The 23,364-nt window shown below is 45.0% G+C and overlaps 1 protein-coding gene across 2 annotated transcripts in view; it reads left to right on the plus strand.

The window, feature by feature from the left end:
- Positions 1–11,455: 11,455 nt before the first annotated feature.
- The window catches only part of Nrde2 (NRDE-2, necessary for RNA interference, domain containing), a 35,592-nt gene continuing 23,683 nt past the window's right edge, over positions 11,456–23,364 (plus strand). The window contains exons 1-3 of one of the 2 annotated variants that reach the window (XM_057783219.1): positions 11,456–11,689; positions 17,326–17,434; positions 18,391–18,624. In XM_057783219.1, the coding sequence (XP_057639202.1) occupies positions 11,626–11,689; positions 17,326–17,434; positions 18,391–18,624 (407 nt within the window). In that variant the 5' untranslated portion in view covers positions 11,456–11,625. Of the gene's footprint in view, positions 11,690–17,325; positions 17,435–17,460; positions 17,586–18,390; positions 18,625–23,364 lie in introns of those variants that run through there. The other variant, XM_057783220.1, reaches the window with a different exon arrangement.

The following is a 23,364-nucleotide window of genomic DNA, read 5'->3' on the forward strand; positions in this document are numbered from 1 at the left end:
GGCAGAAGGACAGCATCTAATTCCCACAAGTTGCCCTCTGACCCTCACTCGCGTGCTCTGGCACATGCAGCACCCTCTTCCCAAATAAACAAAACAAAGCAAAAACAAATAAACAAATAAATAGTGTACAAAACCTTGAGGTTCCATATATTTCAATATAGAAATGAAATTCCTGAAATCACAGACATTTCCTGTACTGCTGATGTATTTTATAACTTTAAAAAGGGGTAGTAAATGCTTCTAACAGCGACCACCTCCTCCCTGGCACAAGGCACAACGTTCCTTCTTGCGTTTCCAGCGCCTGGTCTCAAACTGCCCGCGCAGCTGCAGGGCCCTCCAGGCTCTTAGTCAATGGTGCAAGAGGTTTCTGGCCCAGCTTTTCTGCTTCGGTAACAGGTCTTTCCTTCTGGCCCTAATCTCTTAAGTATAAAGCTTCCCTTCCTTTTTATTTATTTACTTATTTATTTTTTTCTAAGTGCTGAAACTGAACCTAGGGTGTCATGCATTCGAGGCAAGTGCTCTGTGGCTGAACTACTGCCTTGAAACACTCGTTTCCTTGCAGTACCCTTCCAGTGTGAGTAGATGTAGGAGCATGGGGGAATGCCTGGAGCTGCCTGGAAGAAGGCCTGTGGGAATCTCAGCGTCTTAGGTTCTTACTACCAAGGCCAGGCCAGCCAGCTCAGCCGGTGTTGCATCCCTGCTGAGCCCTCTTGCACTTCTGTCCTCCTGCTCCCTGCTGGTCCTCCAGTGCATCTGTGATTCTGGGAGCAGCAGGATGAACCTCTAACCTTTCCAAACTCAGCCTCACCCGCTGTGAGTTTTCCAGCTGGGACCATGTTCTACACAGGGCACCCTCCTGCCGTGACACAGGGTTTCCAGGAGATTGAACATCCTCCCCGTGGGAGTACCATCTCTGTGTTATGTGAACTCAAACCATGGAGCTCAGAGCGGGGTTAAGAGCCCTTCAGGGCTTAATTAAATAGTCAGAGACAGTGACTGCCAGGCCACACAGTCTTAGTGTGGAGCCTTAGAGTCACTGGACAGTTCTAGAAGGTTGCAAGGAGATATGATAAGACAGAGCTTCCAAAACCCCAGTTGCCTCTGGCCAGGGCTTAGGAAACTAAGGAGTCTTGCTTTCTAGCTCCATGGATGATGGTGGTACCAGGTCTTCAGTTACTCAAGGGCAGAAGGCTAGGTTTTCCTTGGATACATTCCAACATTGCAAGTTTTCATAAGCCCACTGTCACGGACCCCAGTGAAGGTGGCTGGCATATCAGAGATACTGATTCAATATTTTGTTATTGTTACATGATCCCATTCAAAAGAAAATCTGCCTGGTACATTTCTGACTTCACTGGGTTCTCACAGTACGATGTATGGAGTTTTATAGCAATTTAAAAGATAATGGACACCTTTAATCCCAGCACATGGAAGGCAAGGACAGGCGGATCTCTGTGAGTTTGAGGCCAACCTGGTTCTACAGAGTAAGTTCCAGGACAGCCAGGGCTACACAGAGAAACCTTGCCTTGAAAAACCAAAAAAAAAAAAAAAAAAGGAAAAAAGAAAAGATAATGGGTAACACCCAAGACAGTAAATAAATGACTGAGCTCATTAATTCATAGCAAAATGTCAATTCATAGAACATGATAGCATGTTGTAAAATGACATTAGCCAGCAGCTTAAGAATGAGAAGGTGAAAATTAATTTTATTCTAATTTTTAATATACTTTTGACTGCTCAAAAATACATTGAAGATTAACATAATGTAATGTGTATGTTGATATTTATTAAGCCACTGATTTGGGAGCAAAATAAGTGATGTATATGTTTAAAGTATTAAAGATTCAGTAGTGACAATTAACCGGAAGGTCACGGAGGAAGCCATGATCAGCGTCTCCTGTAGAAGCTCCCATAGACTATGCAGTCATATGCTGCAGGAATGGCAGGAGCTGAGATCGGCAGCTCCGCACTCTTAGGAGACACTGAAAACTGGCTCGGATGAATCAGTCAGCTAAACAGCTGAGGCTTGTGAGCAAGCAACGGACGAGGTTCCGTCTCCCATGCAGCCTTTTAATCTACCCAGGAAAGGTCTGACTCTTCCGGCACACAAGTCAGTCAAGCCGCAGGATGAAGGTTCTATGACGTCAGCATCACTGATGAGGCCGAGGATTGCTTTTCTGTTGGAAAGACAGTCACTACCATATGACTCTTCACTGCTGAGATCTTTGAGTTTGAAAGCCCTGACTAGAATTCTCTTTCTTTCTTTTCTTCTTCCTTCCTTTTTTTTTAGAACTTGTAAATCAAGGGCTGGAGAGATGGCTCGGAGGTTAAGAGTGGAGGACTTAGGTTCAGTTTCCAGTACCCAGATCAGGTGGCTGAGGGCTGCCTGGAACTCTCTGGCTTCCGCCAACACCTGTACTCACACGCACATCCCCTCACACAGAAGCAGACACATATGTGTGTGTATATAGTTGGCTACAAATTTGGGAATCCTCACAACGGTCTTGGACTCAATAATTTGCTAGCGGGACTTTCAGGACTCAGGAGTGGGCTCTGAAGTTGGCTGTCTGTGTCCTAGAGATGTGAGGAGTGTAGAGGGGACTCCAAGAATACAAGAGGTTGTGTGCGGATTGTGTGGCTTGTGCGGAAATGGCATGTACGTAGTTTTATAAAAGGAACCCAGGGATTTTTGTATTCGTGGAGAGTCTGGAACCAATCGCCCCTGCATATTCATGATTGTACTTACTATTACAGTTCTATAATATGTTAGACATCAGGATCAGCCAAAATGAGAAGACGCCTGGGGTGAGGGCTAACAGGTCCCCAAACATGGAGCTTGTGTGCCCTCTTCCTGTGGAATCGAGATGTGGCACTCCTGGAAGAGCACTTCCTGCCCAGGAAGCTCACTCAGCCTCGTTGAGGGTTTTTTTTTTTTTTTTTGGTTCTTGCTTTTTTCATTATCCAGACACGACTGAACTCAGTCTCCAGTCTCTCTCCAGTGAAAGGCCATGGCTGCCCTTCCTGGCATAGCCTCCTCCCCCAGAGGATGCTGTTAGCTTAAACTAACTATATGGAAGGTCTACCCATTCTCCTATCATATTACTTGGGAAATTTCAAGGGTTTAATATTTTCTTCCCAGGAAGAACCAGGAACAAAGAACAAATAAAGTCTGATTTCTTTCTTTCTTTCTTTCTTTCTTTCTTTCTTTCTTTCTTTCTTTCTCTCTCTCTCTCTCTCTCTCTCTCTCTCTCTCTCTCTCTTTCTTTCTTTCTTTCTTATTTTTTGGTATTTTGAGACAGGGTTTTTCTGTGTAGCCTTGGCTATCCTGGAAATCACTCTGTAGACCAGGCTGGCCCTGAACTCATAGAAATCTTTCTGCCCTCGCCTCCTGAGTGCTGGACCTAAAGGTGTGTGCCATCACCTCCCAGCTTTTTTTAAAATATTTATTTATTATGTATACAATATTCTGTCTGTGTGTATGCCTGCAGGTCAGAAGAGGGCACCAGACCTCATTATAGATGGTTGTAAGCCACCATGTGGTTGCTGGGAATTGAACTCAGGACCTTTGGAAGAGCAGGCAATGCTTCTAACCACTGAGCCACCTCTCCAGCCCCCAACTTTTTTTTTTAAGGTATTCTTTTCTCATCCCTCATACAGACACTACCTGTTTTTATTTTATTTTATTTTTGGTTTTTTGAGACAGGGTTTCTCTGTAGCTTTGGTGCCTGTCCCAGAACTAGCTCTTGTAGACCAGGCTGGTCTCGAACTCCCAGAGATCCGCCTGCCTCTGCCTCCTGAGTGCTGGGATTAAAGGAGTGCTGGGATTAAATGATGGAGGAAGGTCATTTGTCAATAAACAAACTGCCTTGGCCCATTTGAGAGGCCATCCCTTAGGTGGGTGGAGTAGACAGAATAGAATGCTGGGAGGAAGAGGAAGTGAGCTCAGACTTGACAGCTCTGCTCTCTGGAGCAGACGCCATGCTCCCCTCTCCCCGGCAGACGCAATAAAGCTCCGACCCAGGATGGACTTAGGCTAGAATCTTCCCGGTAAGCACACATTGGGGTGCTACACACATGAATAGAAACGGGCCAAGCAGTGTTTAAAAGAATACAGTTTGTGTGTTGTTATTTTGGGGCATAAGCTAGCTAGGCAGCCATGAGCCCGGCTGTGGGAAGAGGCAAACAGCCCCTACTACAGAGCGCCACCACCGCCCGGCTTTATTTTATTTTTTATTTTATGTGCTTGAATGTTTTGCCTGCATATATGCGAATGTACTACCTGTGTGCCCAGGGAACCCAGAAAAGGATGTTGGATCTCCTGGAACTGCAGTTATAGACACTTGTGAGCTGTCATGTGGGTTCTGGGACTTGAACTCCTGTACTCTCGGAGAGAAGTCAGTGATCTTAACCACTGAGCCATCTCTCCAGCCCCTAAAATCTCTGTTATACAAAACCAGGAGTGTTCAGCCGTCCTCCTGGCTATTCTTTCAGGCTCTGATGGCCCCTCTCAGGTCACCTCAGTCTCCATTGTGGATCCTTGGGCACACTTGAAAATTTGCACACACTATTTCCTCCAGACGGGCCTGTCTCCTCATTTGCCTATTTGGTAAATGTCTCACATTTGAAAACTCAGGTAAAGAGTTCTAACTCTGTAGAGTCCTCTACCTCTGTAGAGGTAGGTCAGTCCCTACCTCCCCCGTGCCTCTTGTAATCTGCTGTTCATTCATAGATGTCATATAAATATTACAGAATGCCACTGTTCTGGACCAAGCTCCTGCATAGTCTCCAAAGGACTAGACCAAAAATCAAACTGGAGTCACTTGTGCTAAAATTCTGTACCACCAAACCTAAGCTGATGCACTGGTAGGGAGAAGACTCAGATTTCCAGTCTCCATCCACGCGATAATGAAGTTTCCTCTGCTTTGATCATCACCCTAAAATAAATTTGAACTCACCTGGTGTTGGGCATACACCAGGTTCTGCCTTTCTGTCCCACCTTCAAAGAAAGGTCAGCATGCTCCTTGGTCTTCGTCTCTGCTTCCTTCCACCCTTTCCTGCTTGTGAGACAAGCCCCTCTCTTGGCAGATCGGGAGGCTCGCTCTAGTTTATAAAGTGAAGTGTTGCCTTGATCTACAACCGCAAATATTTTTTTTTATAGAAACGTCTTTGGATGCGGGCTATCTCTGCACTTCCCTCTCCAGGCCAGGCTGCCTGCTGCAATTCTCGGGCGCTACTGGGATATAACCAGGACCTTTGCTGAGGAAGTGTACAGAGAGCCTCGCCTTTACGACTTGAAGCTGTGTTTGTCTTTGAGGCATCGTCACCTTACCTTCCTTGCCTGCCCATTTTGTCATCTCGTGCACCGGGGAAGCAGTCATCCATCCTTTCGTCATTGCAGACGCGCTCCTTGAATACGGGTGGACAGATGACTACTTAAGATCTCATGCTCGGGGCTGGAGAAATGGCTCAGTGGTTAAGAGCACAGGCTGTTCTTCCAGAGGAGCAGGGTTCAATTCCCAGCACCCACATGGTAGCTCACAACCATCTGTAACTCTAAGATCCAACACCCTCTCACAAATATACATGCAGGCAAAACACCAATGCATATAAAATAAATAAATATGTAAAGTTTAAAAAATCTTGTGCCTATTGGGACCAGTTTACATTTTAGAAAACTCCGGCAGCTGAATTCTACTAAATTGTGTTTAAAATACCAGGAAAGACTAATTCCTTTGCTTTATTCCCAAATCAGTAGGTATAAGGGGGGAAATCGATTTAATTTTTTTTTTCAGGTGGAAAATGCATTCTTTTCCTCTTTTTGGTAATGAGGGAAGATAATGACAAGAGAAATACAGGCGGGAAGCAATGGGGGAGGGGAAGATACTCAACCAATTGCCACAGCTATGCTTGACAAATAAGCACCAACAAGCCAGGAAAATTTCCAGAGAAAGAAAAGCCAGCAAGATGAAGGAGATTTTAAATGGAACCTGGGACCAACTCACTTCTTAAAATGTCACTTGCCTAGTACCGGAGAGATGGCTCATAAGTTAAGAGCACTGACTGCTCTTCCAAAGGACCCACATGGTGGCTCCCAGGACCCTCATGGTGGCTCCTGTTATCTGTAAGATTAATCCCAGGGGATCTGATGTCCTCCTCTTCTGGCCTCCGTAGACACCAGACACAAGTGGCGTTAGACACACATGGAGACAAAATACCCATACAAATAAAGATAAATAGTAAAATCCAACCCTGGCTGTCCTGGAACTCTCTTTGTAGATCAACCTGGCCCCAAACTCACAGAGATCTTCCTGCCTCTGCCTCTCAACTGCTGGGATTAAAGGCGTGTGATGCTACCACCCGGCAAATAAAGAGTTTTAAAATGTTTCAAAATGCACTTTCCTATTCAAAGAAAGGCAGTCTGAATAGTGACGATTCAAGTCAGCATCGTCAACCAAAACCAAACTACGTACTGTTTTGGAAGAAGTTCTAGTTTAAGAGTGATCAACCCGGGGCTGGAGACGTGGCTCAGCAGGTTCGGTTCTTTGTATTTCCGTGGGGTTTCTCAAAACCTTTTGCCTTTTAGACAGACCGTAGACTATGTGAATTATAAACTATGTATGTAAACAGGCTGGTTTAACCAAAGAATGATCCTTGGGACTGTCTGGTCACTAAAACCTTTCTGGTTGCTCAGTGGATTTTTTGTTGTTGTTGTTATTGCTAGGGTTTTTTTTGTTTTTGTTTTTTATTATTGTTATTTTTTTTATTTAGTTCTTAGCATCTAAATCAGGTACTCATAATCAGGAGATTTGATGTCCTCTTCTGGCCTCCAAGGGCAACTACATACATGTGGTGCACATACAGACACGTACATACAAAATAAAATAAATCTTAATGAATCCAAAAAACAACTGTTCAACCTGAGACTCCCCCACTGCAATACCCCCACACCCCTATCCCCACCCCATCCCCACCCCCATCCCCACCCCATCCCCACCTCACACTGTGAAGCAGATCAGGATCTTGCTGTTCAGCGCTGGTTTCCCAAGGGCACATTTTCATTTACTTCATAGGGACTAACAGAAAATTCCTGAAGATTGAGTGGGTTGATAGACCCCTTTCTCCAGTTTCCCTGAGTTAGTGTGAATTCTTTCTCCAGAGAGATGAAAGGGAGTTTGACTTCGACCTATTCTGGGTAGAGCAGTTTGGAAGGCTCTCATCCCTCAAACTAACTGGGAACAGATCCAGGTTCTGGGATCATGACTCCGAGTGTGGAAATTTACGCATTCATTTCGTATTATCTAAGACCCTTGGGTTCCAGGGACATCAAATGAGCTGGAATTTGATTACCAAAATGGGAAAAAAGTGTGTGGGTGGGAATATGTGGCTGTTTCCTAGAGCACAGAAATGCAGGTGGGTTTTGAGGACAACAAGAAGCAGTTCTTGGAGACCCCTGGACTCCAGCTCCCATCCGGCCTTTCTTCTCTGCTTGGCTGGTGTGTTTCAGCTGAGCGCTTACAGTCTGGACACACACTGAGTGACCAGCTTTTTGTTTGTTCAGTTCCGGTTTGAAATCCCTGGGAAAGGCTGGGCATGCTAACGCATACCAAGCTGAGGCAGGAGGCTATCAAGCTGAAGGCTAGCCTTGGTTATGGAGTGAGACCCTGTCTCTGGAGGCAAAAAATTAGAAATAAATAATACAAATCAAGAAAATTACAGGGGAAAACCTTGGCTTGGGCCTGGCTTGAGTCAGAGTAGTCAGTGCGGAACACCAATCAACTGAAGACTTAGCTGCGCTGGGCCACGTACTTATTATGACGTCACAGGTGACAGGATTGGATAGTGAGGCCGTATCGTATCGGCGTGGGCTTCTTGATAAAACATTTCCTTCTAGAAGAAAATAGGAGTTATGCTGGGTGGTGGCGGTGCACGCCTTTAATCTCAGTACTCAGGCGGTGGCAGGTGGATCTCTGTGAGTTCGAGGCCAGCCTGGTCTACAGAGCAAGTTTCAGGACTGACTCCATAGTTACTGGGAAACCCTGTCCTGAAAAAAAAGAAAAAGAGAAGAAAAGAAACGTAGGCTGTTTCGCTAACAGACAAGCACTGAGCAGCTCCATATTTCTGTGTCTGTCTCTCAGTGACTCTCCTGTTCATATCCTGTCCTCTTATACTTGGAAAGGAGGGGGAGGATTTAAAATTTTTATTAACTATTTGATCAATTAGTTACCTATTGTGAGTGTATGTCTGGGCTTGTGTCTGTGTGTAGGTCAGAGGACAACGTGTGGGTGTTGTTTCTCTTCTTTCACCACGTAAATTCCAGGGATTGAACTCAGGTTATCAGTCTTGGTGGCAAGTACCCTTACCCACTGAGCCATCTCATTGGCCCCAAAGGCTACTTCTGATGACTTCCATCTGATGCTTGCCTACCTCTTTCCCATTCCTCAGGGCCACAGTGGCTGTCCCTTCACTAAATTCCAGCCCGGCTGCGTGTCATCTAAGCCCTCTGCAATGAACTGGAACCTTCCCCTTCCCCTATCTTCCTCCAGCCTCAGAAATGTTTTGGGGCGACCAGACAAACACAAGCTATTGAGACAAGGCCAGAGTACCAAACAGATGCCAGGACAGAAGCGTGTCAGGTTAATGTGAGTTTTCGTTCTCTGCCTCCAACCACAGAGATGCTTAAGAAGTGGCTGAGCAGTGCACCCTCTGCCTGTAGCCACCCTCCCCACAAAGCCAAGTGGTGATTTGAAACCGTTTCTGGCTTATGTTGAGAAATCCCTGTCACATGCACTGGAAATACCCAGAATACCAACCAGAGCTTTGTTCTCACACGCTTTGTGGTGGTTTCTGAATGAAGAAAAGAATATTTAGGAGCTGGAGAGATGGCTCAGCAGTTAAGAGCACTGACTGCTCTTCCTGAAGACCTGGGTTCAATCCCCAGCACCCACATAGCAGCTCACAACGTCTGTAACTCCAGTTCCAGGGGATCCAGTTCCAGGGGATGTGACATCTTCACAAGTAAATGCAGGCAAAACACCAATGCACACAAAATAAAAATAAATAAAGTTAAAAAAATATTTAAAACTTACTGGGGAAAGTTAGGGCCTGGAGAGATGCCTCAGTGGTTAATGGCACTGGCTGCTCTTCCAGAGGTCCTGAGTTCAATTCCCAGCAACCACGTGGTGGCTTACAACCATCTGTAATAAGATATGGTGCCCTCTTTGGGCCAGCAGGGATACATGCAGGCAGAACACTATATACATAATTAATAAGTAAATCTTTAGAAAAAAAGTCCTTTTTATTTTTTTTTCTTTTGGACAGGGTTTCTCTGTGTAGCCCTGGCTATCCTGGAACTTCCTCTGTAGAGCAGACTGTCCTGGAACTCAGAGATCTACCTGCCTCTGCCTCTGAGTGCTGGGTTTAAAGGCATGCCATGCCCAGCTCAAAACTTCACTTTTAGTTTAACAGATGAGTAAAGTTTGCAAAGGTCTAGCAGATACAACTATGGGACATTAGGCCACTGTCAACTTGTGTGGTTCATGTAGCTTTCACCCTTATAAATGTTAAAAAATAGAAATAATAATATTTCATAGCATTTGATTTTTTTTTTGAGACATGGACTCTTTATGAGCCACCAGACTTGGCTCATTTTTAAAAAAATGTTTTTTTTCCAAATGTGAAAAATAATTTTTATTCAGCTATAAACACCATTTTCAAGCAAACGATAGTAAAATGATAACAGGTTACATGTTTGTAAATACACAAATACCCAGTTATTACCAATACATTATCATGGGTTTTAAAAACAATTCTGGCTAGGCAGTGGTGGCATACACCTTTAATCTCAGCATTCTGGAGGCAGAGGTGGATCTCTGTGAGTATAAGGTCAGCCTGGTCTACAGAGGTAGTTCCAGGATAGGCTCCAAAGCTACAGAGAAACCCTGTCTCAAACAAAACAAAACAAAACACCCCCCCCCCAATTCTGAAGTGGAAATTTCTGCGTGGAAAGAGATGAAGTGATGGCAAAAGACCGTTACCATCACCAGTTACTGGAAGTGAAGGCAGACGCTGTCCTAACCAATGAGCTATTTTACTGCCTGAGATTTGGCTGGACTTGAGAGTCACAGTTGCAGACATGTAACTATATGAGGGGATTCTACTGCCTTCCTTTCCCAAGTGCTTTTAGGAACCTGGAAACTTAAAGGAAGTTCATCTTGGACACACACAATCTAAATATTACGAAGGGTGTTATTTTGAAAGATATCCACCCGTCCTTTTGTTAGATGATGAGAGACACATCTCTGGGTTTAAAACGTTTTACCTTATTGCTATTGTGGGGCATGTGCATGCAACCCTGCACACTTGGAGGACAGAGGACAACTTTGTGGAGTCTGGCTGGAACTCAGGTAGCCATGCTTGCTTGGCAAGTGACTTCATCATATGTGCCATCTTATTGACCCCTTCCCTTCCGACTTTTTTTTTAAAGGGAAATGTCAAAAAATACTTTATAAATACATAATTATACATATAACATAAAAATAAATAAATAGGCAAGTACATGTATTTTCTATAAAAAGACCTTTGTTGGAATCTTGAACTACTCTGTATTCCTAGAGCATTTATTTATATTATTATTATTATTATTAATATTTGGTTTTGTTTTTTTCGAGACAGGGTTACTCTGTGTAACAGCCCAGACAATATTGGAACTCGCTTATGTACACCCGGATGGCCTTAAATTCACAGAGACCTGCCTGCCTCCCAAGATTAAAGGTATGCACCACCACTACACAGTCCCGGCATTCTAGGTTATTTAAAATGGTAGCTTAAATTTGGGTAGCTCAGATTTTGCCATGGAGTTTATTAAATGTCTCAGAAAAGCTAACTTTCTTTTTGCTCTAGCTCTTCCTCTCCTCTTCTCCCCTTGCCTTTCTCCCCTCCCCTCCTCTCCTTCTCTCTCTTTCCCCCTCCCCACTTCTCTTGAAGACAGGCTCTCAATGTAGTTCTGGCTGTCTTGGAACTCTGGAACTCACTATGTAGACCAGGTTAGCCTCGAACTCATGGAGAGTCACTTGCCTCTGCCTCCTGAAAGTGGGGATTAAAGGCATGTGCCGCCACGCCCACTTTAAAACTAACGTTTCTTAAGCGCTTTTCATGGGTGAAACATGTACATTTATGTACACACACACAGAGAGAGAGAGAGAGAGAGAGAGAGAGAGAGAGGCAAACATATAATCTCAGTATCTTGCAGATGAGGAAACTAAAGTTTACAGAACTTGATTACTTTGAACCAGTTTACAAGTGGCAGTATGAGTTTAGGGTTGAGCTGGAATTCCAGTTTCCACATTTTTTTCCCCTCTGAACTTCCTCTTCCGCTTCCTGCGTTTCCAGCTTTCACTGAAGGCTTGGGCTCTAACTACCAGGAAACTGTCCTTCCCGTCCTCACCATTGCCCCCTCCTCCCCGCTCCACCTCGCGGGTCTCTGCCCCGCCTTGCCCCGGGGTAAAGCCCCGGCGGAGTTCAGGAAAGACTACATTTCCCAGAGTGCATCGCGTAACAGAGTCCTCCAACCAGAGCTTTCCAGCCGGCACCATTTCTGTGGAGGGAGTGGTGGTGCGGCCTGTGAACATGGCGCTGTTCCCGGCCTTTGCGGACGTAAGTGAGGCCTCCGGTGGTGGGGCACCCAGGAAAGGTAAGCATCCAAAGAGAGTCGAACGAGACAACCGATGATATTAATGGCAGTTTTTCCAGGCCCGGGTTTTTGGCCGTTGTCTCGGATTTGTTTATCCATTTGTATCCCAGAGTTCTCCGCGGCGCTGCAAAGCCTTCTGGGTCTTGTCCGAAGTGTGGAGCCAAAGGCTCTTTCAGACACTAAGGTGGTCAAGTTAGGGGAGGGTTAACCAAGACTATGGGGCTTATCATATTTTTGGACCTCATTCTCCTAGAAGCTGCAATGGTACAACCCCATTGCACAGAGAAACCCACTTCAAACACTTGTAATTGTGGCTAGTGTAATTCTGGTTTCCCTTTCCTAAACTGTAACCCTCAACAAAGTCCGAGACTGTGTGTTCGTTGTAGCACTCTTCCTTGTCAGCACAGGTCCAAAATGTAGATATGTTCAGAGTGTACAGAATGTGTGAACGGATAATGCAACGTGCTGCATGAATGGAGCAAAAACCACACTGTGTAAGGTTGAATGCTGCAAATGTCATAGATGAGCCACAGTTAACAACATCATAGAATGGAACGTTCCAAGGTTTTGTAGGCTTTGACTTTGGGATGAGTAGGATTCGGACAGGTAAGAGTATTCAGGGACCTTCAAAGGCCCATGGAAGAGAAGCATAATTCTTATTTAGGTAAATGTAAACCCAACTATCATAATGAAATTAACTGGTGTTTTGGTGCGTAAAATATATTTAATACTGAAAATGTGAGATCCAGTTTGAAGGGCTGCGCGAGGTGGCACACGCCTTTGATCCCAGCGTTTGAGAGGCAGAGGCAGGTGGATTTCTTTGCGTTCAAGGCTTGCTTAGTCTACATAGAGAGTTCCAGGACAGCTGGGGTTATATATAGAGACCCTCTCTTAAAAACCAAAAACAACAAGAAAATTAACTGTATTGATACATCATATAGCTACAAGTTACTGTTTAGCTTTTTCAGATTTGTCTCAACTTTTTACAGTTGGTTTGCTTGTGAGGATCCAAAAGAAGTCAGAATCCTCATTGTATTTTTCTAGACAGGGCGTCAGTTTGTAGCCCTGGCTGGCCTGGAACTCACAGAGATCTGCCTCCTTAGCGTTGGGATTAAAGGCCAGTGCCACCATGCCGGGCACACTGCATTTTCCTCGTGTAACCCTTAGTTCTTTTTTCATTCAAAAACCATGCTCTCCTATTTTCTCAGGTGGTTTATTTGTGGAGGAAACTGGTTACTTGTCCTGAGGATGTTTCCCACCAAATCTTCATGTAACATGCTTCTTTATCCCATTTCCTACAAACTAGTAATTAGATCTCAAGAACTGAAGAAATTTAGGTATAATTTTTTTTTTTTTTTTTTTTTTTTTTTGGTTTTTCGAGACAGGGTTTCTCTGTGGTTTTGGAGCCTGTCCTGGAACTAGCTCTTGTAGACCAGGCTGGTCTCGAACTCACAGAGATCCGCCTGCCTCTGCCTCCCAAGCGCTAGGATTAAAGGCGTGCACCACCACCGCCCAGCCTAGGTATAATTTTTTATTGTTGAAGACAGCATGTTTGGAGTGCCGCACGGATGATATTAAATCATTTTAGGAGGATCCAGTCTTTGATTTCAATGCTATTAATATTGCCCAGTGAATTCATATGTTCCCAACTCTTATCTCTTGGGAAGTTGCTCACCAATCAAACCTTTAAAGTTTTTTTATTTGTCTGCATATATATCTGTACCATGTTTATGCCCAGTGCTCTCGGAGGCCTTATGAGGGCACCAGCTCCCCTTGGACTGAAGTTACAGATGGCTGTGTCTCCATGGGGGTGCTGGAAATTAAACCTGGGTCCTCTGAAGAGCAGCCAGTGCTCTTAACCACTGAGCCATCTCTCCAGCCTCTCCCTCACACTTTTATCTAATGATTTTGTGGTAATGATGTTTTTTGTTTTTTTTTCCCTGTGACAGGGACTCACTGTGGCACCCAGACTAGCCTCCAATTTGTAATCTTCTTAATTGAACAAAAGAAGGAATTAGGTTCTTCTGATTCTAGGACTTGCATTATGATCTGTATTTTTTTATTGCAGTGCTGGGGGTATTGTAATTTAAACATTATCTTTGCAGTTGCTGGGCTGCGTCATAGGGTAGTTCAACTCCCAGGAAAGTGTCTACCATGGCCATCTTGAATGACGTTCTCAGCTCTGTTTGCTGATATTTTTTGTATAAGTGATTTTGTGCTCCCAGCTTCTTTGCTGGAAAGTGGGGGCTCTGAGCAAACGAAGGGCTTGGCTTATTCTTAAAAGAGCAAACATCTTAATATCTTTGCTAATGTATTTGTATCATCCACCCTAGAAATGCTGTTTGAAAGGTCACCCTGGAGGGGTGGCCACTCACCTCTGAGGCCCCTTAGACAGATTAGAAGTCAGTGCTACTTTGTAGAAATAGATGTTGAACTTGGATATGTTATCCAGTTGCAATTAAAGACCTGTTCTTAAAGCTCAAGCTTATTCGTGTCGGTTTGCTCCCCTGCCCGTGGTGGAACTAAGCAAAGGCATTTCCAGTAGTGATGGAGAAGGAGGGTGCCATGGTAAACTCTCCTCAGAGGCATGTCAGTGTTGAGTGCTTGGTGATGGACCCTCACCTTGCTGCTGTCACGTTGCTCTGAAGGGGTAGGGCCTGAGGGTCCAGCAGCAGGTAGGCAGGAGGTATGAGCAGCTTTTGTGTGGGATAATTCCCTCTCTTCCTTTCTTACCTGTGTGTATATGCGAGTATGGTGCCTCAGCAAGTTCTAACCTGAGATTTCTGTGCCGAGGCTTGTGTTTCTTTACATTTCTTCCCCTGCCATCCCTGTTAGAGTGTTGGTGGTGTGAAGGTCCACTGGATGCTCTGAGACCATCTCTCCTGCACACTGTTTGTTCCGTCTTTCCCACTTTTCCTTTATGATGAAATATGATTGCTGTGGAAATGTTCTGATCTCAGTGAGCAACAAGGACTATTTTTACCTAGCTTGTGCCAGGAAAGAGGCCCAAGGGAAAGGAACCAGTCTCAGAAAGGACATGGAGACAGGAGGAGAAAGAGTGCGTGAGCTGTTGGTTAGCAGTACTAGGTAGGACTTACAGAGGACTTACTCCCTCCGAGCGCTATTTCCACGTAAATACTGGTATAGCACATCCCTAGAGTCAGCCTGTTGAGATTTGAAAGATGGAAAGGCCGTACGTGCTTGTCCTGGTGTTGACGTCCTGTGGGCACTTCCCTTAGTTTCTCCTCCTTCCTTTTCCCTGTGCTTTTTAATATTCCCTCTCTTCTTTGGAATCTTCCTGTCCTCATTCCTCTCTTTCTTACAGATATTTGTGGAACACCTGCTATATGCCAAGTATTTCCTTAGCTGCTGGAAACAAGGCAGCGAGTTAGGCAAAGCACCCATCTTCCCGAGCTTGCATGCTGTCTCTTTTCATTACATGCAGTTGCATGAGGGACTAGATTCCAGAATATATAAAGAACCTGTGGAACTCAATACTAAGAGGACCCTATTTAAAAATGGGTAAAGGTTTGAATAGCTGTTTCTTCAGAGATGATCCATGAATGACCCATATGTAAGTGAAGAGATGTGGACGTTCTTGTCATAAGGAAATTGGAGACAAAGCCACAGTGAAACAATCCACCTGCTAGGCTAATGGAAATGGGAAACCAGCAGAAGTGTTGGTTAGATGCCTGGAAATGGGCTCCTTGTGTGCTGCTAATGGGGACCGGATGATGCAGCTATTTGGTAAAATACATAGTTTGGCAGTTCCTCGGAATGCTAACATGGTTTTATGATCTGATCCAGCAATTGTCTAAATACCCACTCAGGAAAAACGAAAGCACTTATGGAGAACTTGTACACATATGCTCTTAGAAGCATGGTTGTAATAGCCACAGAAAAGAAATAACTCAAGTGTCTGCCGGCTGATGAACAGACACGAGTGAGCTACATCACCAGATGCCATGCATTTGGCAGTAAAAAGAACGACGTAACGATACACGGCTGTAGTTTGAACGAACCTTGCAAACCAGAAAGTGGAAAAAGCCAGTTACGAAACGCCACATCGCGCATGAACTTATTCATATGAAATAATGCAGATCAGTTGAGACAGAAGGTAGACAAGTGATGATATAAGGCGGGAGCCAGGGGCATGGGTAGGGGCAGTGAAGGGGTAGGAAATGACACAGACTTTCTGAGGATTCTTCTATATGCCATCCGTGCTTTTTCCTTCCTGCACAGTTCCGATTTAGAAGGTTAGAAGGGACTCTGTAGAGGTATAAATTAGGGAATGTAGGAACAGTTCATAAGAAGTTAGAGGGACACAGAGATGGCTATACTGGTGAAGGCGTCCAGAGTCCAATCTCCTGGCCCTACATGTTGGAAAGAACTGGCTCATAAAAAAGCTGACCTTTCTACTAAATAAATAATGCAGTAAAGATTATTTTAAAGGAAGTGGGGATCTGGAGAGATGGCTCAGTGGTTAGGAGCACTGATTGCTTTCCCAGAAGATCCAGGTTCAATTCCCAGCACCCACATGGCAGCTCACAGTTGTCTGTAGCTCCAGCTCCAGAGGATTTGACACCCTCACACAGACATACATGCAGATAAGACCCCAATGCACATAAAATAAATAAATCATTAAAAAAAGAACTTAGAAATTGTAGATAAGCCAGAGTTTTTAAACATCTAATCATACTACTCAGACGTAATCATTATTAATATTTATACATTTTAGTACTAAAGTTTGACATTTTATGGGCTTTTGTTGTTTGGTGGGTTTTTTATTTTTATTTTTGAGACAGGGTTTCTTTGTAGCTCTGGCTGTTGCAGTTGTGTAACTGACTCTGTAGACCAGGCTGGCCTCGGACTCAGAGATCCCACTGCCTCTGTCTCCTGAGTGTTGGGATTAAAGGTGTATGCCATCACGTCTGGCCCTTTTATTTTTATTTTCAAAGAATATTGTTGTAAGAAAAGGTTTGCTCTTGACTACACTAGTGTAGAACATGGAGTATTTCTTGAGTGGTACATTCTCTCTCCTGCTGGTAAGCATGTGGACTTTTCCTGTTTTGGAAACAGGATCTTGCCATGTTGCAGAGCAGGGCTGCATGCTGTAGCTCAGGATGGACTTGAGCTCATGGCCCTTGTTTCTGCCTCCCACATGCTGGGTTCCAGGCATATGCTGTCATGAATGGCTGGCTTTCTAGCTTTTAGGAGTTTCCAAGTGGAATTTGAGGGCTGGAGAGATGGTGCAGCAGGTTCGATTCCTGGGACTCATGTGGTGGAAACCGAGCACTGACTTTCCGAGACCAGCTGCGTTGACACGTTCAGACCCATTAGATGGCGGGTAGAGTGCATGAGCTCTTGCTATCTTTTAGGCCACGTTGAATGTGTGGTTTTTGTTTAAGCCACAGCCCAATATTGCAAGAGCGTTTCGATCTTAAATATTTTAGAATGTGTTAAAGCGTGCCCTGTGAAATAAAAGTTTTATGGATTCCACTCTGTTCTGTGGACTGCCCAAGATTCTGGCTGACAATGGCTGTAATTATGATTGCAGTGATAGGATGGGTGGTTTCCTGGTCTGGAAGGCCCGTGGCACTAACGTCATTCATCTTTTCTCTCTCTTGCATGTGCAGAATTAGACTGGCTGAGCAACCCAAGCTTTTGTGTTGGGAATCTAACGTCTCTGAGCCAACGAACTGAAGAGGTCACAGCCCTTGCTGCTGAAGGGTCACCACTGACAAGGTACTTGTTTGACAGGTGGATTTAGCCTTGTGAACTGCTGATAGCCCCAGTGATGCTCTCGAGAAGACCCTGAGATGAAAGAACTGATAAGAGTTCGTCCTTTTGCTCAATCTCCAGGGGACCTGTGACCATCTTCCCTCACTTAACTCCTGTGAGTTCTGTGCCCCACCCCCGCTTTTGTGTAGCAGTGACAAAAGTACATGACACAGTTAGTGCCTATAATTAGGCCATGAGGGAAATGGCATCATTGTGACTCTCCAGTAACTTCATTGACCTCATTAGTGACCTTAAGAATATTGTTAATTTGGGTATTTCTTTAGTTTCATTTTCAACATTTAGATAAAAATAGCTGATATAAGGTAACAGAGGCTAAAGTCTCCTAAGCTCATTGGGGATCTAGATGACACACATCTTCCCTGGCTGTGAAGGAAGGCTTTGTGTATCGTTGAACTGAGAAAGGGACGTTCACAGTTATAGACTAGATAGTCTCATTAGCATAGTGAAGACATCATTCATACTCCGCATACACAGAAAGCCCCTGGAATGATGGGTGGTGGCCAGGATGGAGTTTGTAATTGGTACAGTTCTGAGGAAGAAGAGCTGTTGGTACCTCTACAAAGAAGGACCACAGTTAAACCTTTTCCTCTAGGATGTCCGCTGGGATAGTAACAATCCCTAGTAATGCTGCCAGACAGTTTGCTAGAGGGACTGGTAGGTCACTTTTTCCGTGAAAGCCGTGTACATAGGAAAGCCTTAGGATGGTGTCCTCACCTGTTTTGACTTCGGGTTCCGTCCTGAAGTCTCTAAGGTGAGTTTAACCCAGGAAGGTATTGTGTAGTGTACGAGCTAGTGGCAAGCGTGTGTCAGCATTTGTGCTTTTTTGCACATTCTTTACTTACGTGTGATTTCCTCCTACTTCTCTTTTGAAAGTCATCCCAAAGTGATTTTTCCAACAGGAGTCCTCTGAGGTCACAACTCTCCGGTGAGAGTGATACTAGCAAAACAGCCACCCAGGTTAGCAGAAAGAAGAAGAAAGAGAAAAAGAAAAAGAGGAAACATCAGCACCACAAGAAAACTAAGAGGATACAGGAGCAGTCGAGCAGCGGTGGGTCTGAGTCAGACACAGATTCTGGGAAGGACAGGTCTTCCAGAAGCATCAAGGACAGTCAGAAGGAATCTGAGAAACCCAGGTGGGTGCTGCTTTCAGATACAGTGGTGTTTTAATTGCGATAGTTCTTTATTGATTATTGCCACAATTAGACATTTGAATGATTCTTTAATCAGTTAGTTGATCAAAAGAGAGGCCTACTGTGGAGCAGGGACCAGCCTTGAACTCCTGATCCGACATTTTCTCTCAAGTGGTGGGATTATTGGCAGGTGCTACCAAACCTGGCTTGATTCTGGGACGTGGCGTATGTGCCATGTATTTGTGTACTGCCTGTGGAGTGGTAGGTTCTACACTTAGAGAGGGGCAGAGAAGTTCTGCGTCCCTCGCCTGGGTGTGTTCAGTCATTCCTGTGTACACACATGTGCTAACCCAGTTTTTAAATTATGACTTTGGTCCTTTCCTTTTCATACTTCCTGTTTCTCTGGAAGCTCTGTTGATGACCACAGTCTTCCCTTCTGTACGGCCTTTATTTATCTCCATTCCCTTCTCTGCTTTCTACCTTGAGCAAGGTGTTCAAGTCCTACCTGGAACAGTGTGGGTGCTCAACATCGCTTTCCCTCTGCTTAGGTGAACATCCCGCTCCATCGAGGTGGTATGTATGAAGGCACCTGGATCAGGTGCTGGCCTGTGTAGATAAAATACCCTAACCAAGCAACTAAAGGAGGAACAGTTTATTCCTCCTCACAGTCTAGAGTGTAGCCCATGGTGGCAGGGAGGTCACGGCAATAGGAGCTGAGGTCAGGTTGCATCAGAAGGAAGAGGGAGATGCCTGCTGTTGCTCGACTCTCTTGCTCCCTTTCCTTCGGTCCAGGAAACAGTGCAGTTCAGTCTTCGGGCGAATCTTCCCACCTCAGTGAATCTGGTCAAGAAAATGGCTGCCAGGTATTCCTAGAGGCTACCCAGATCATCTAGATGATTCCGTACAGTTGTCTGACTTGACAATCAGTGTGAACTATTACACTCCCTGATTTATTACTTAATCTTTTCTTCTTGTGTGTGTGTGTTTTTAAAACATTTATTTAACATTATTTTAACTTTATTTTATGTGCATTGGCATCTTGGCATCAGATCTCCTGGAACTGAAATTACAGACAAGTGTGAACTGCCATATGGGTGCTGGGAATTGAACCCGGGTCTTCTGGAAGAGCAGCCAATGTTCTCAACCACTGGGCCATCTCTCCAGCCCCTTCTTATGTGTTTTATAAGAGAGAAATGATATTTTTTTCCTCAATGGCACACATTAAGAATGTAATGCCATTGAGATTTTTGCATCTCTTTGGGGGTTGTTTACTTTTGTTGTGTGCTTGGGAGCCCTGCTGATGTTAGAGAGCCAGGTTTCTTTTTAATTTTATGTGTAGGAGTGTTTTGCCTGCACTTCTGTATTTGCGCCACATGTGTGCCTGATACCTGTGGAGGTCAGAAGGGGGTGTTAGATCCCTTGGAACTGGAGTTACAGATGGTTGTGAGCTGCCATGTGGGTGCTGGGAACCAAACCCAGGTCCTCTGCAAGAGCAGCCGGTACTCTGAACCCTTGAGCACTGTCCAGCCCTATTACTTTAACAGTCTTTACAATTTAATGTCTTTAGATTGAATTACTGTGTTGTAGCTTCCAGAAACTTTCATCTCTCTCTCTTTTCTAGAGCTGAGGAAGAGTGATTTTAACAGGTTTCCGTGAGAACTTGAAGGTGATTAATTTCAGCCTTTGATGGACCATGTCCAAGAGAGTCTTTACAGCATGTTTGTTGTTGTGGTTGGTAAATTTTGAGACTTGGTCTCATGTAGCCCAGGCTGGCTTGAACTCTTGCCCCCATCTGCTAATCCGAATCTCACAGGCATGCACACCACAGTCAGCTTCAGATCCTGATATCATTGCTGTTGTTCTCGTGTGAGAAGGCCAGAGGTGCATGCTGGGGTTCCTCTTTGATCTCTGTCCTCTTTATCCTTAGAGAGAGGTCTCGCACAGACCAGCTGGACTGTCTGACCAGTGAGCTTCAGGGGCTCTCCTGTCTGTGTCCCAGCACTGGGGTTAGAGGAGTGTGCAGCTGTGACCAGTGTTTTTTGTGGGTTCTGGGGACCTACAATTGGTTTTCATGTGTTTGCAGCAAGCATTTTACTCACTGGGCTATCTACCCATTTCCCTGGTACATTTCTTTTAGGTCATTTTATTGAATAATTTTATTAAGATAAAAGATTGTTCTAATCTTAGGCTTTTGTATTCTTACCAACTTCTTTATTTTGGTTCTGGGAAAGCTGAGTTGGGAGAAGTGTTTGTTTTCATACAGTAAGGACTAAGATATTAGTGAGTTGTGAATGACTTTCCATGATGTCAGGAAAGTGGGTTCATGGAGGGTGGCACACCACGTGGGACTCTACTTCAGGGGATCAAGGGACAAATTCCCCAGAGGTGACAACTACTAATTGACCTTTGTTTCCTGGGGTGAGCTCTTTAGCACGATGTGGAGGCGGTGTCTTGTGCACAGCGGAAACCACACCCCTCATCCCTCTTCCAGCTCCAGTCCTCCCTAGGGAGAGACAGTGCTTACTTCCTCTCCAGGGGCGGCTGTTCCCGCCCTTTGTGTGTCCTCTGTGGTTAATGTTCCTTCTTTTGTATATGTATTTGCTTGTTTCCAACAGGCTTGCCCTCCTTCTGTTGCCCCTTAGGGTTTGATAGAGAAACCCCACAGCAGGCAGTTGTAATTTCCTTCACTATGTGTTTTAACCCAAGGCTTGCCATTCAACAGTTATTTAGTGAGTAGTTATTTTATGTCCCTAAATTACCATTCCCTTATATTGCCTACCTCGAAGGACCTAGGAGTCTCCAGAATCTTTAACTGTGCCTGGGCAGAGCTACAAAAGGTGGTGTTGCATGCCTTTAATCGCAGCACTCGGGAGGCAGAGAAGAGGCAGGTGGATCTCTGAGTTCGAGGCCAGACTGGGCTACAAGAGCTAGTTCCAGGATAGGCTCCAAAAGTGAAACCCTGTCTCGAAAAACCAAAAAAAGGAAAAAAAAAACTTGTAGCCTTATGAATTTATTTCTGCAGAGGAAAAAGGATGTTAGAGGCCAGAAAACCTTCCTTTCTGCTCTTCACTCCTCAGAGGTACTGCATTCATTTGTGTCAGTTCAAGAGACAATCAGGGTCTTATCTTACTGGGAGCTCTCGCCATTCTGCTCTTTCTGTAGGAGGTCTGGATGTACACAATGCTTAGATGAAGAATCTGAGACCATGCCAGAACGATACTAGAGATGCAGCAAGTCAAGGCATGTCTTAGTTAGGGTTTCTATTGCTGTGAAGAGACATCATGCCCACAGCAGCTCTTATAAAGAAGACATTTAATTGGGATTGGCTTATGGTTTGAGAGGTTTAATTCATTCTCATCATGGTGGGACATGGTGGCATGCAGGCAGACATGGTGCTGGAGAAGGAGCTAAGGGTTTACATTTTGATCTGCAGGCAACAGGAGGTGAACTGGGTGTTGTGGCTGGAGCATATATGGGACCTCAAAGTCCACCCCCACAGCGACACACTTTCTTCCATAAGGCCACACCTCCTAATAGTGTCACTCCCTATGGCTAAGCCTTCAAACACACAAGTCAGTGGGGGCCATTCCTATTAAAACCACCACTTGGCATTTTAAAAAAGTATTCACTTGTAATAAAATGTTTGAAGACTTTTAAAATAAGTTGTAGTATGGAGCGGCGGGGCTGCGTCCCCGGCGCCCAGCTGCCCTCATGGTTAGCTTTACCAGAAATAATTACATGGAAACTGTATTCTTTTAAACACTGCTTGGCCCATTAGCTCCAGCCTCTTATTGGCTAGCTCTTACATATTGATCTAACCCATTTCTAATATTCTGTGTAGCATCACTAGCTGGCTTACCAGGAAAGATCTTAACCTGCGTCTGTCTGGAGTGGGAGAATCATGGCAACTCACTCAGAGCAGTCACGTGTGCGGAGTGGTGTTGTGTACTGATCACGCTGTTTACTGCTAGGTGCTGGGGGGGGGGTTGAATACAGAGGCGCTTGCACCCCTGTTTCTAGACCTGAGCAAGTCTGGCGGGCAGGGCGGGGCCGCACAGACTCGTGCGGGGCAGGCTGAGTCGAGTCAGCGATCAGCCGAGCCGCAGGTGCGCTCTGTTTTAGGCGCCGAGTAGTATGGCGGGCAGGACCAAGTTGCCCTTCAGAAGTCCCTTTTTTGTGGACTTTCTAGCAAGCGCCAGGAAAAATCGAGTCGCTGCAGATGTTCAGTGACTCAGAAGCTCAGCTGTGCTGAGAGGGTACAATCTACGTGGAGGGAGAGACCTCCGGAGAGAGGCGGGGGCCGCTGGCTCCCAGCGGTCGCCACCCAGGAGGTTCTGATTCAGGATGGGTATCCGAAAAAGCCCCACGTTGGGCGCCAATAAGTTAGGTGAGGTAAGGGCAGTGCACTTTGTTGTAAAGTCTTGTCACCTTTGGCCAGGTGGTTGTGTCCTTTGCCTAGTGCTCTAAAGTGTCTTAGAGCAGGAATAATTTTTCCTAAGCCTTGTTTAGGAAATGCATTTGCAGTTGTCATGGTTTGAATGAGAATGGTCTCCACAGACTTGTATTTACTTTGTTCCCAGGTGGTGAAATTGTTTGGAAAGGATTAGAAGGTTTGACTTGTGTCACTGGGGGAGGGCTTTAAGTTTTGAAACCCCACCATGAACAGTTAGTTTTCTTTCTCTGCCTCTTGGTTGTTATCTCAAGATGTGAAGTCTCAGCTACTGCCCCAATGCCATGCTCCCT

The sequence above is a fragment of the Chionomys nivalis genome, chromosome 10 (genome assembly GCF_950005125.1).
Source record: "Chionomys nivalis chromosome 10, mChiNiv1.1, whole genome shotgun sequence".
Classification (NCBI taxonomy): Eukaryota; Metazoa; Chordata; class Mammalia; order Rodentia; family Cricetidae; genus Chionomys; species Chionomys nivalis.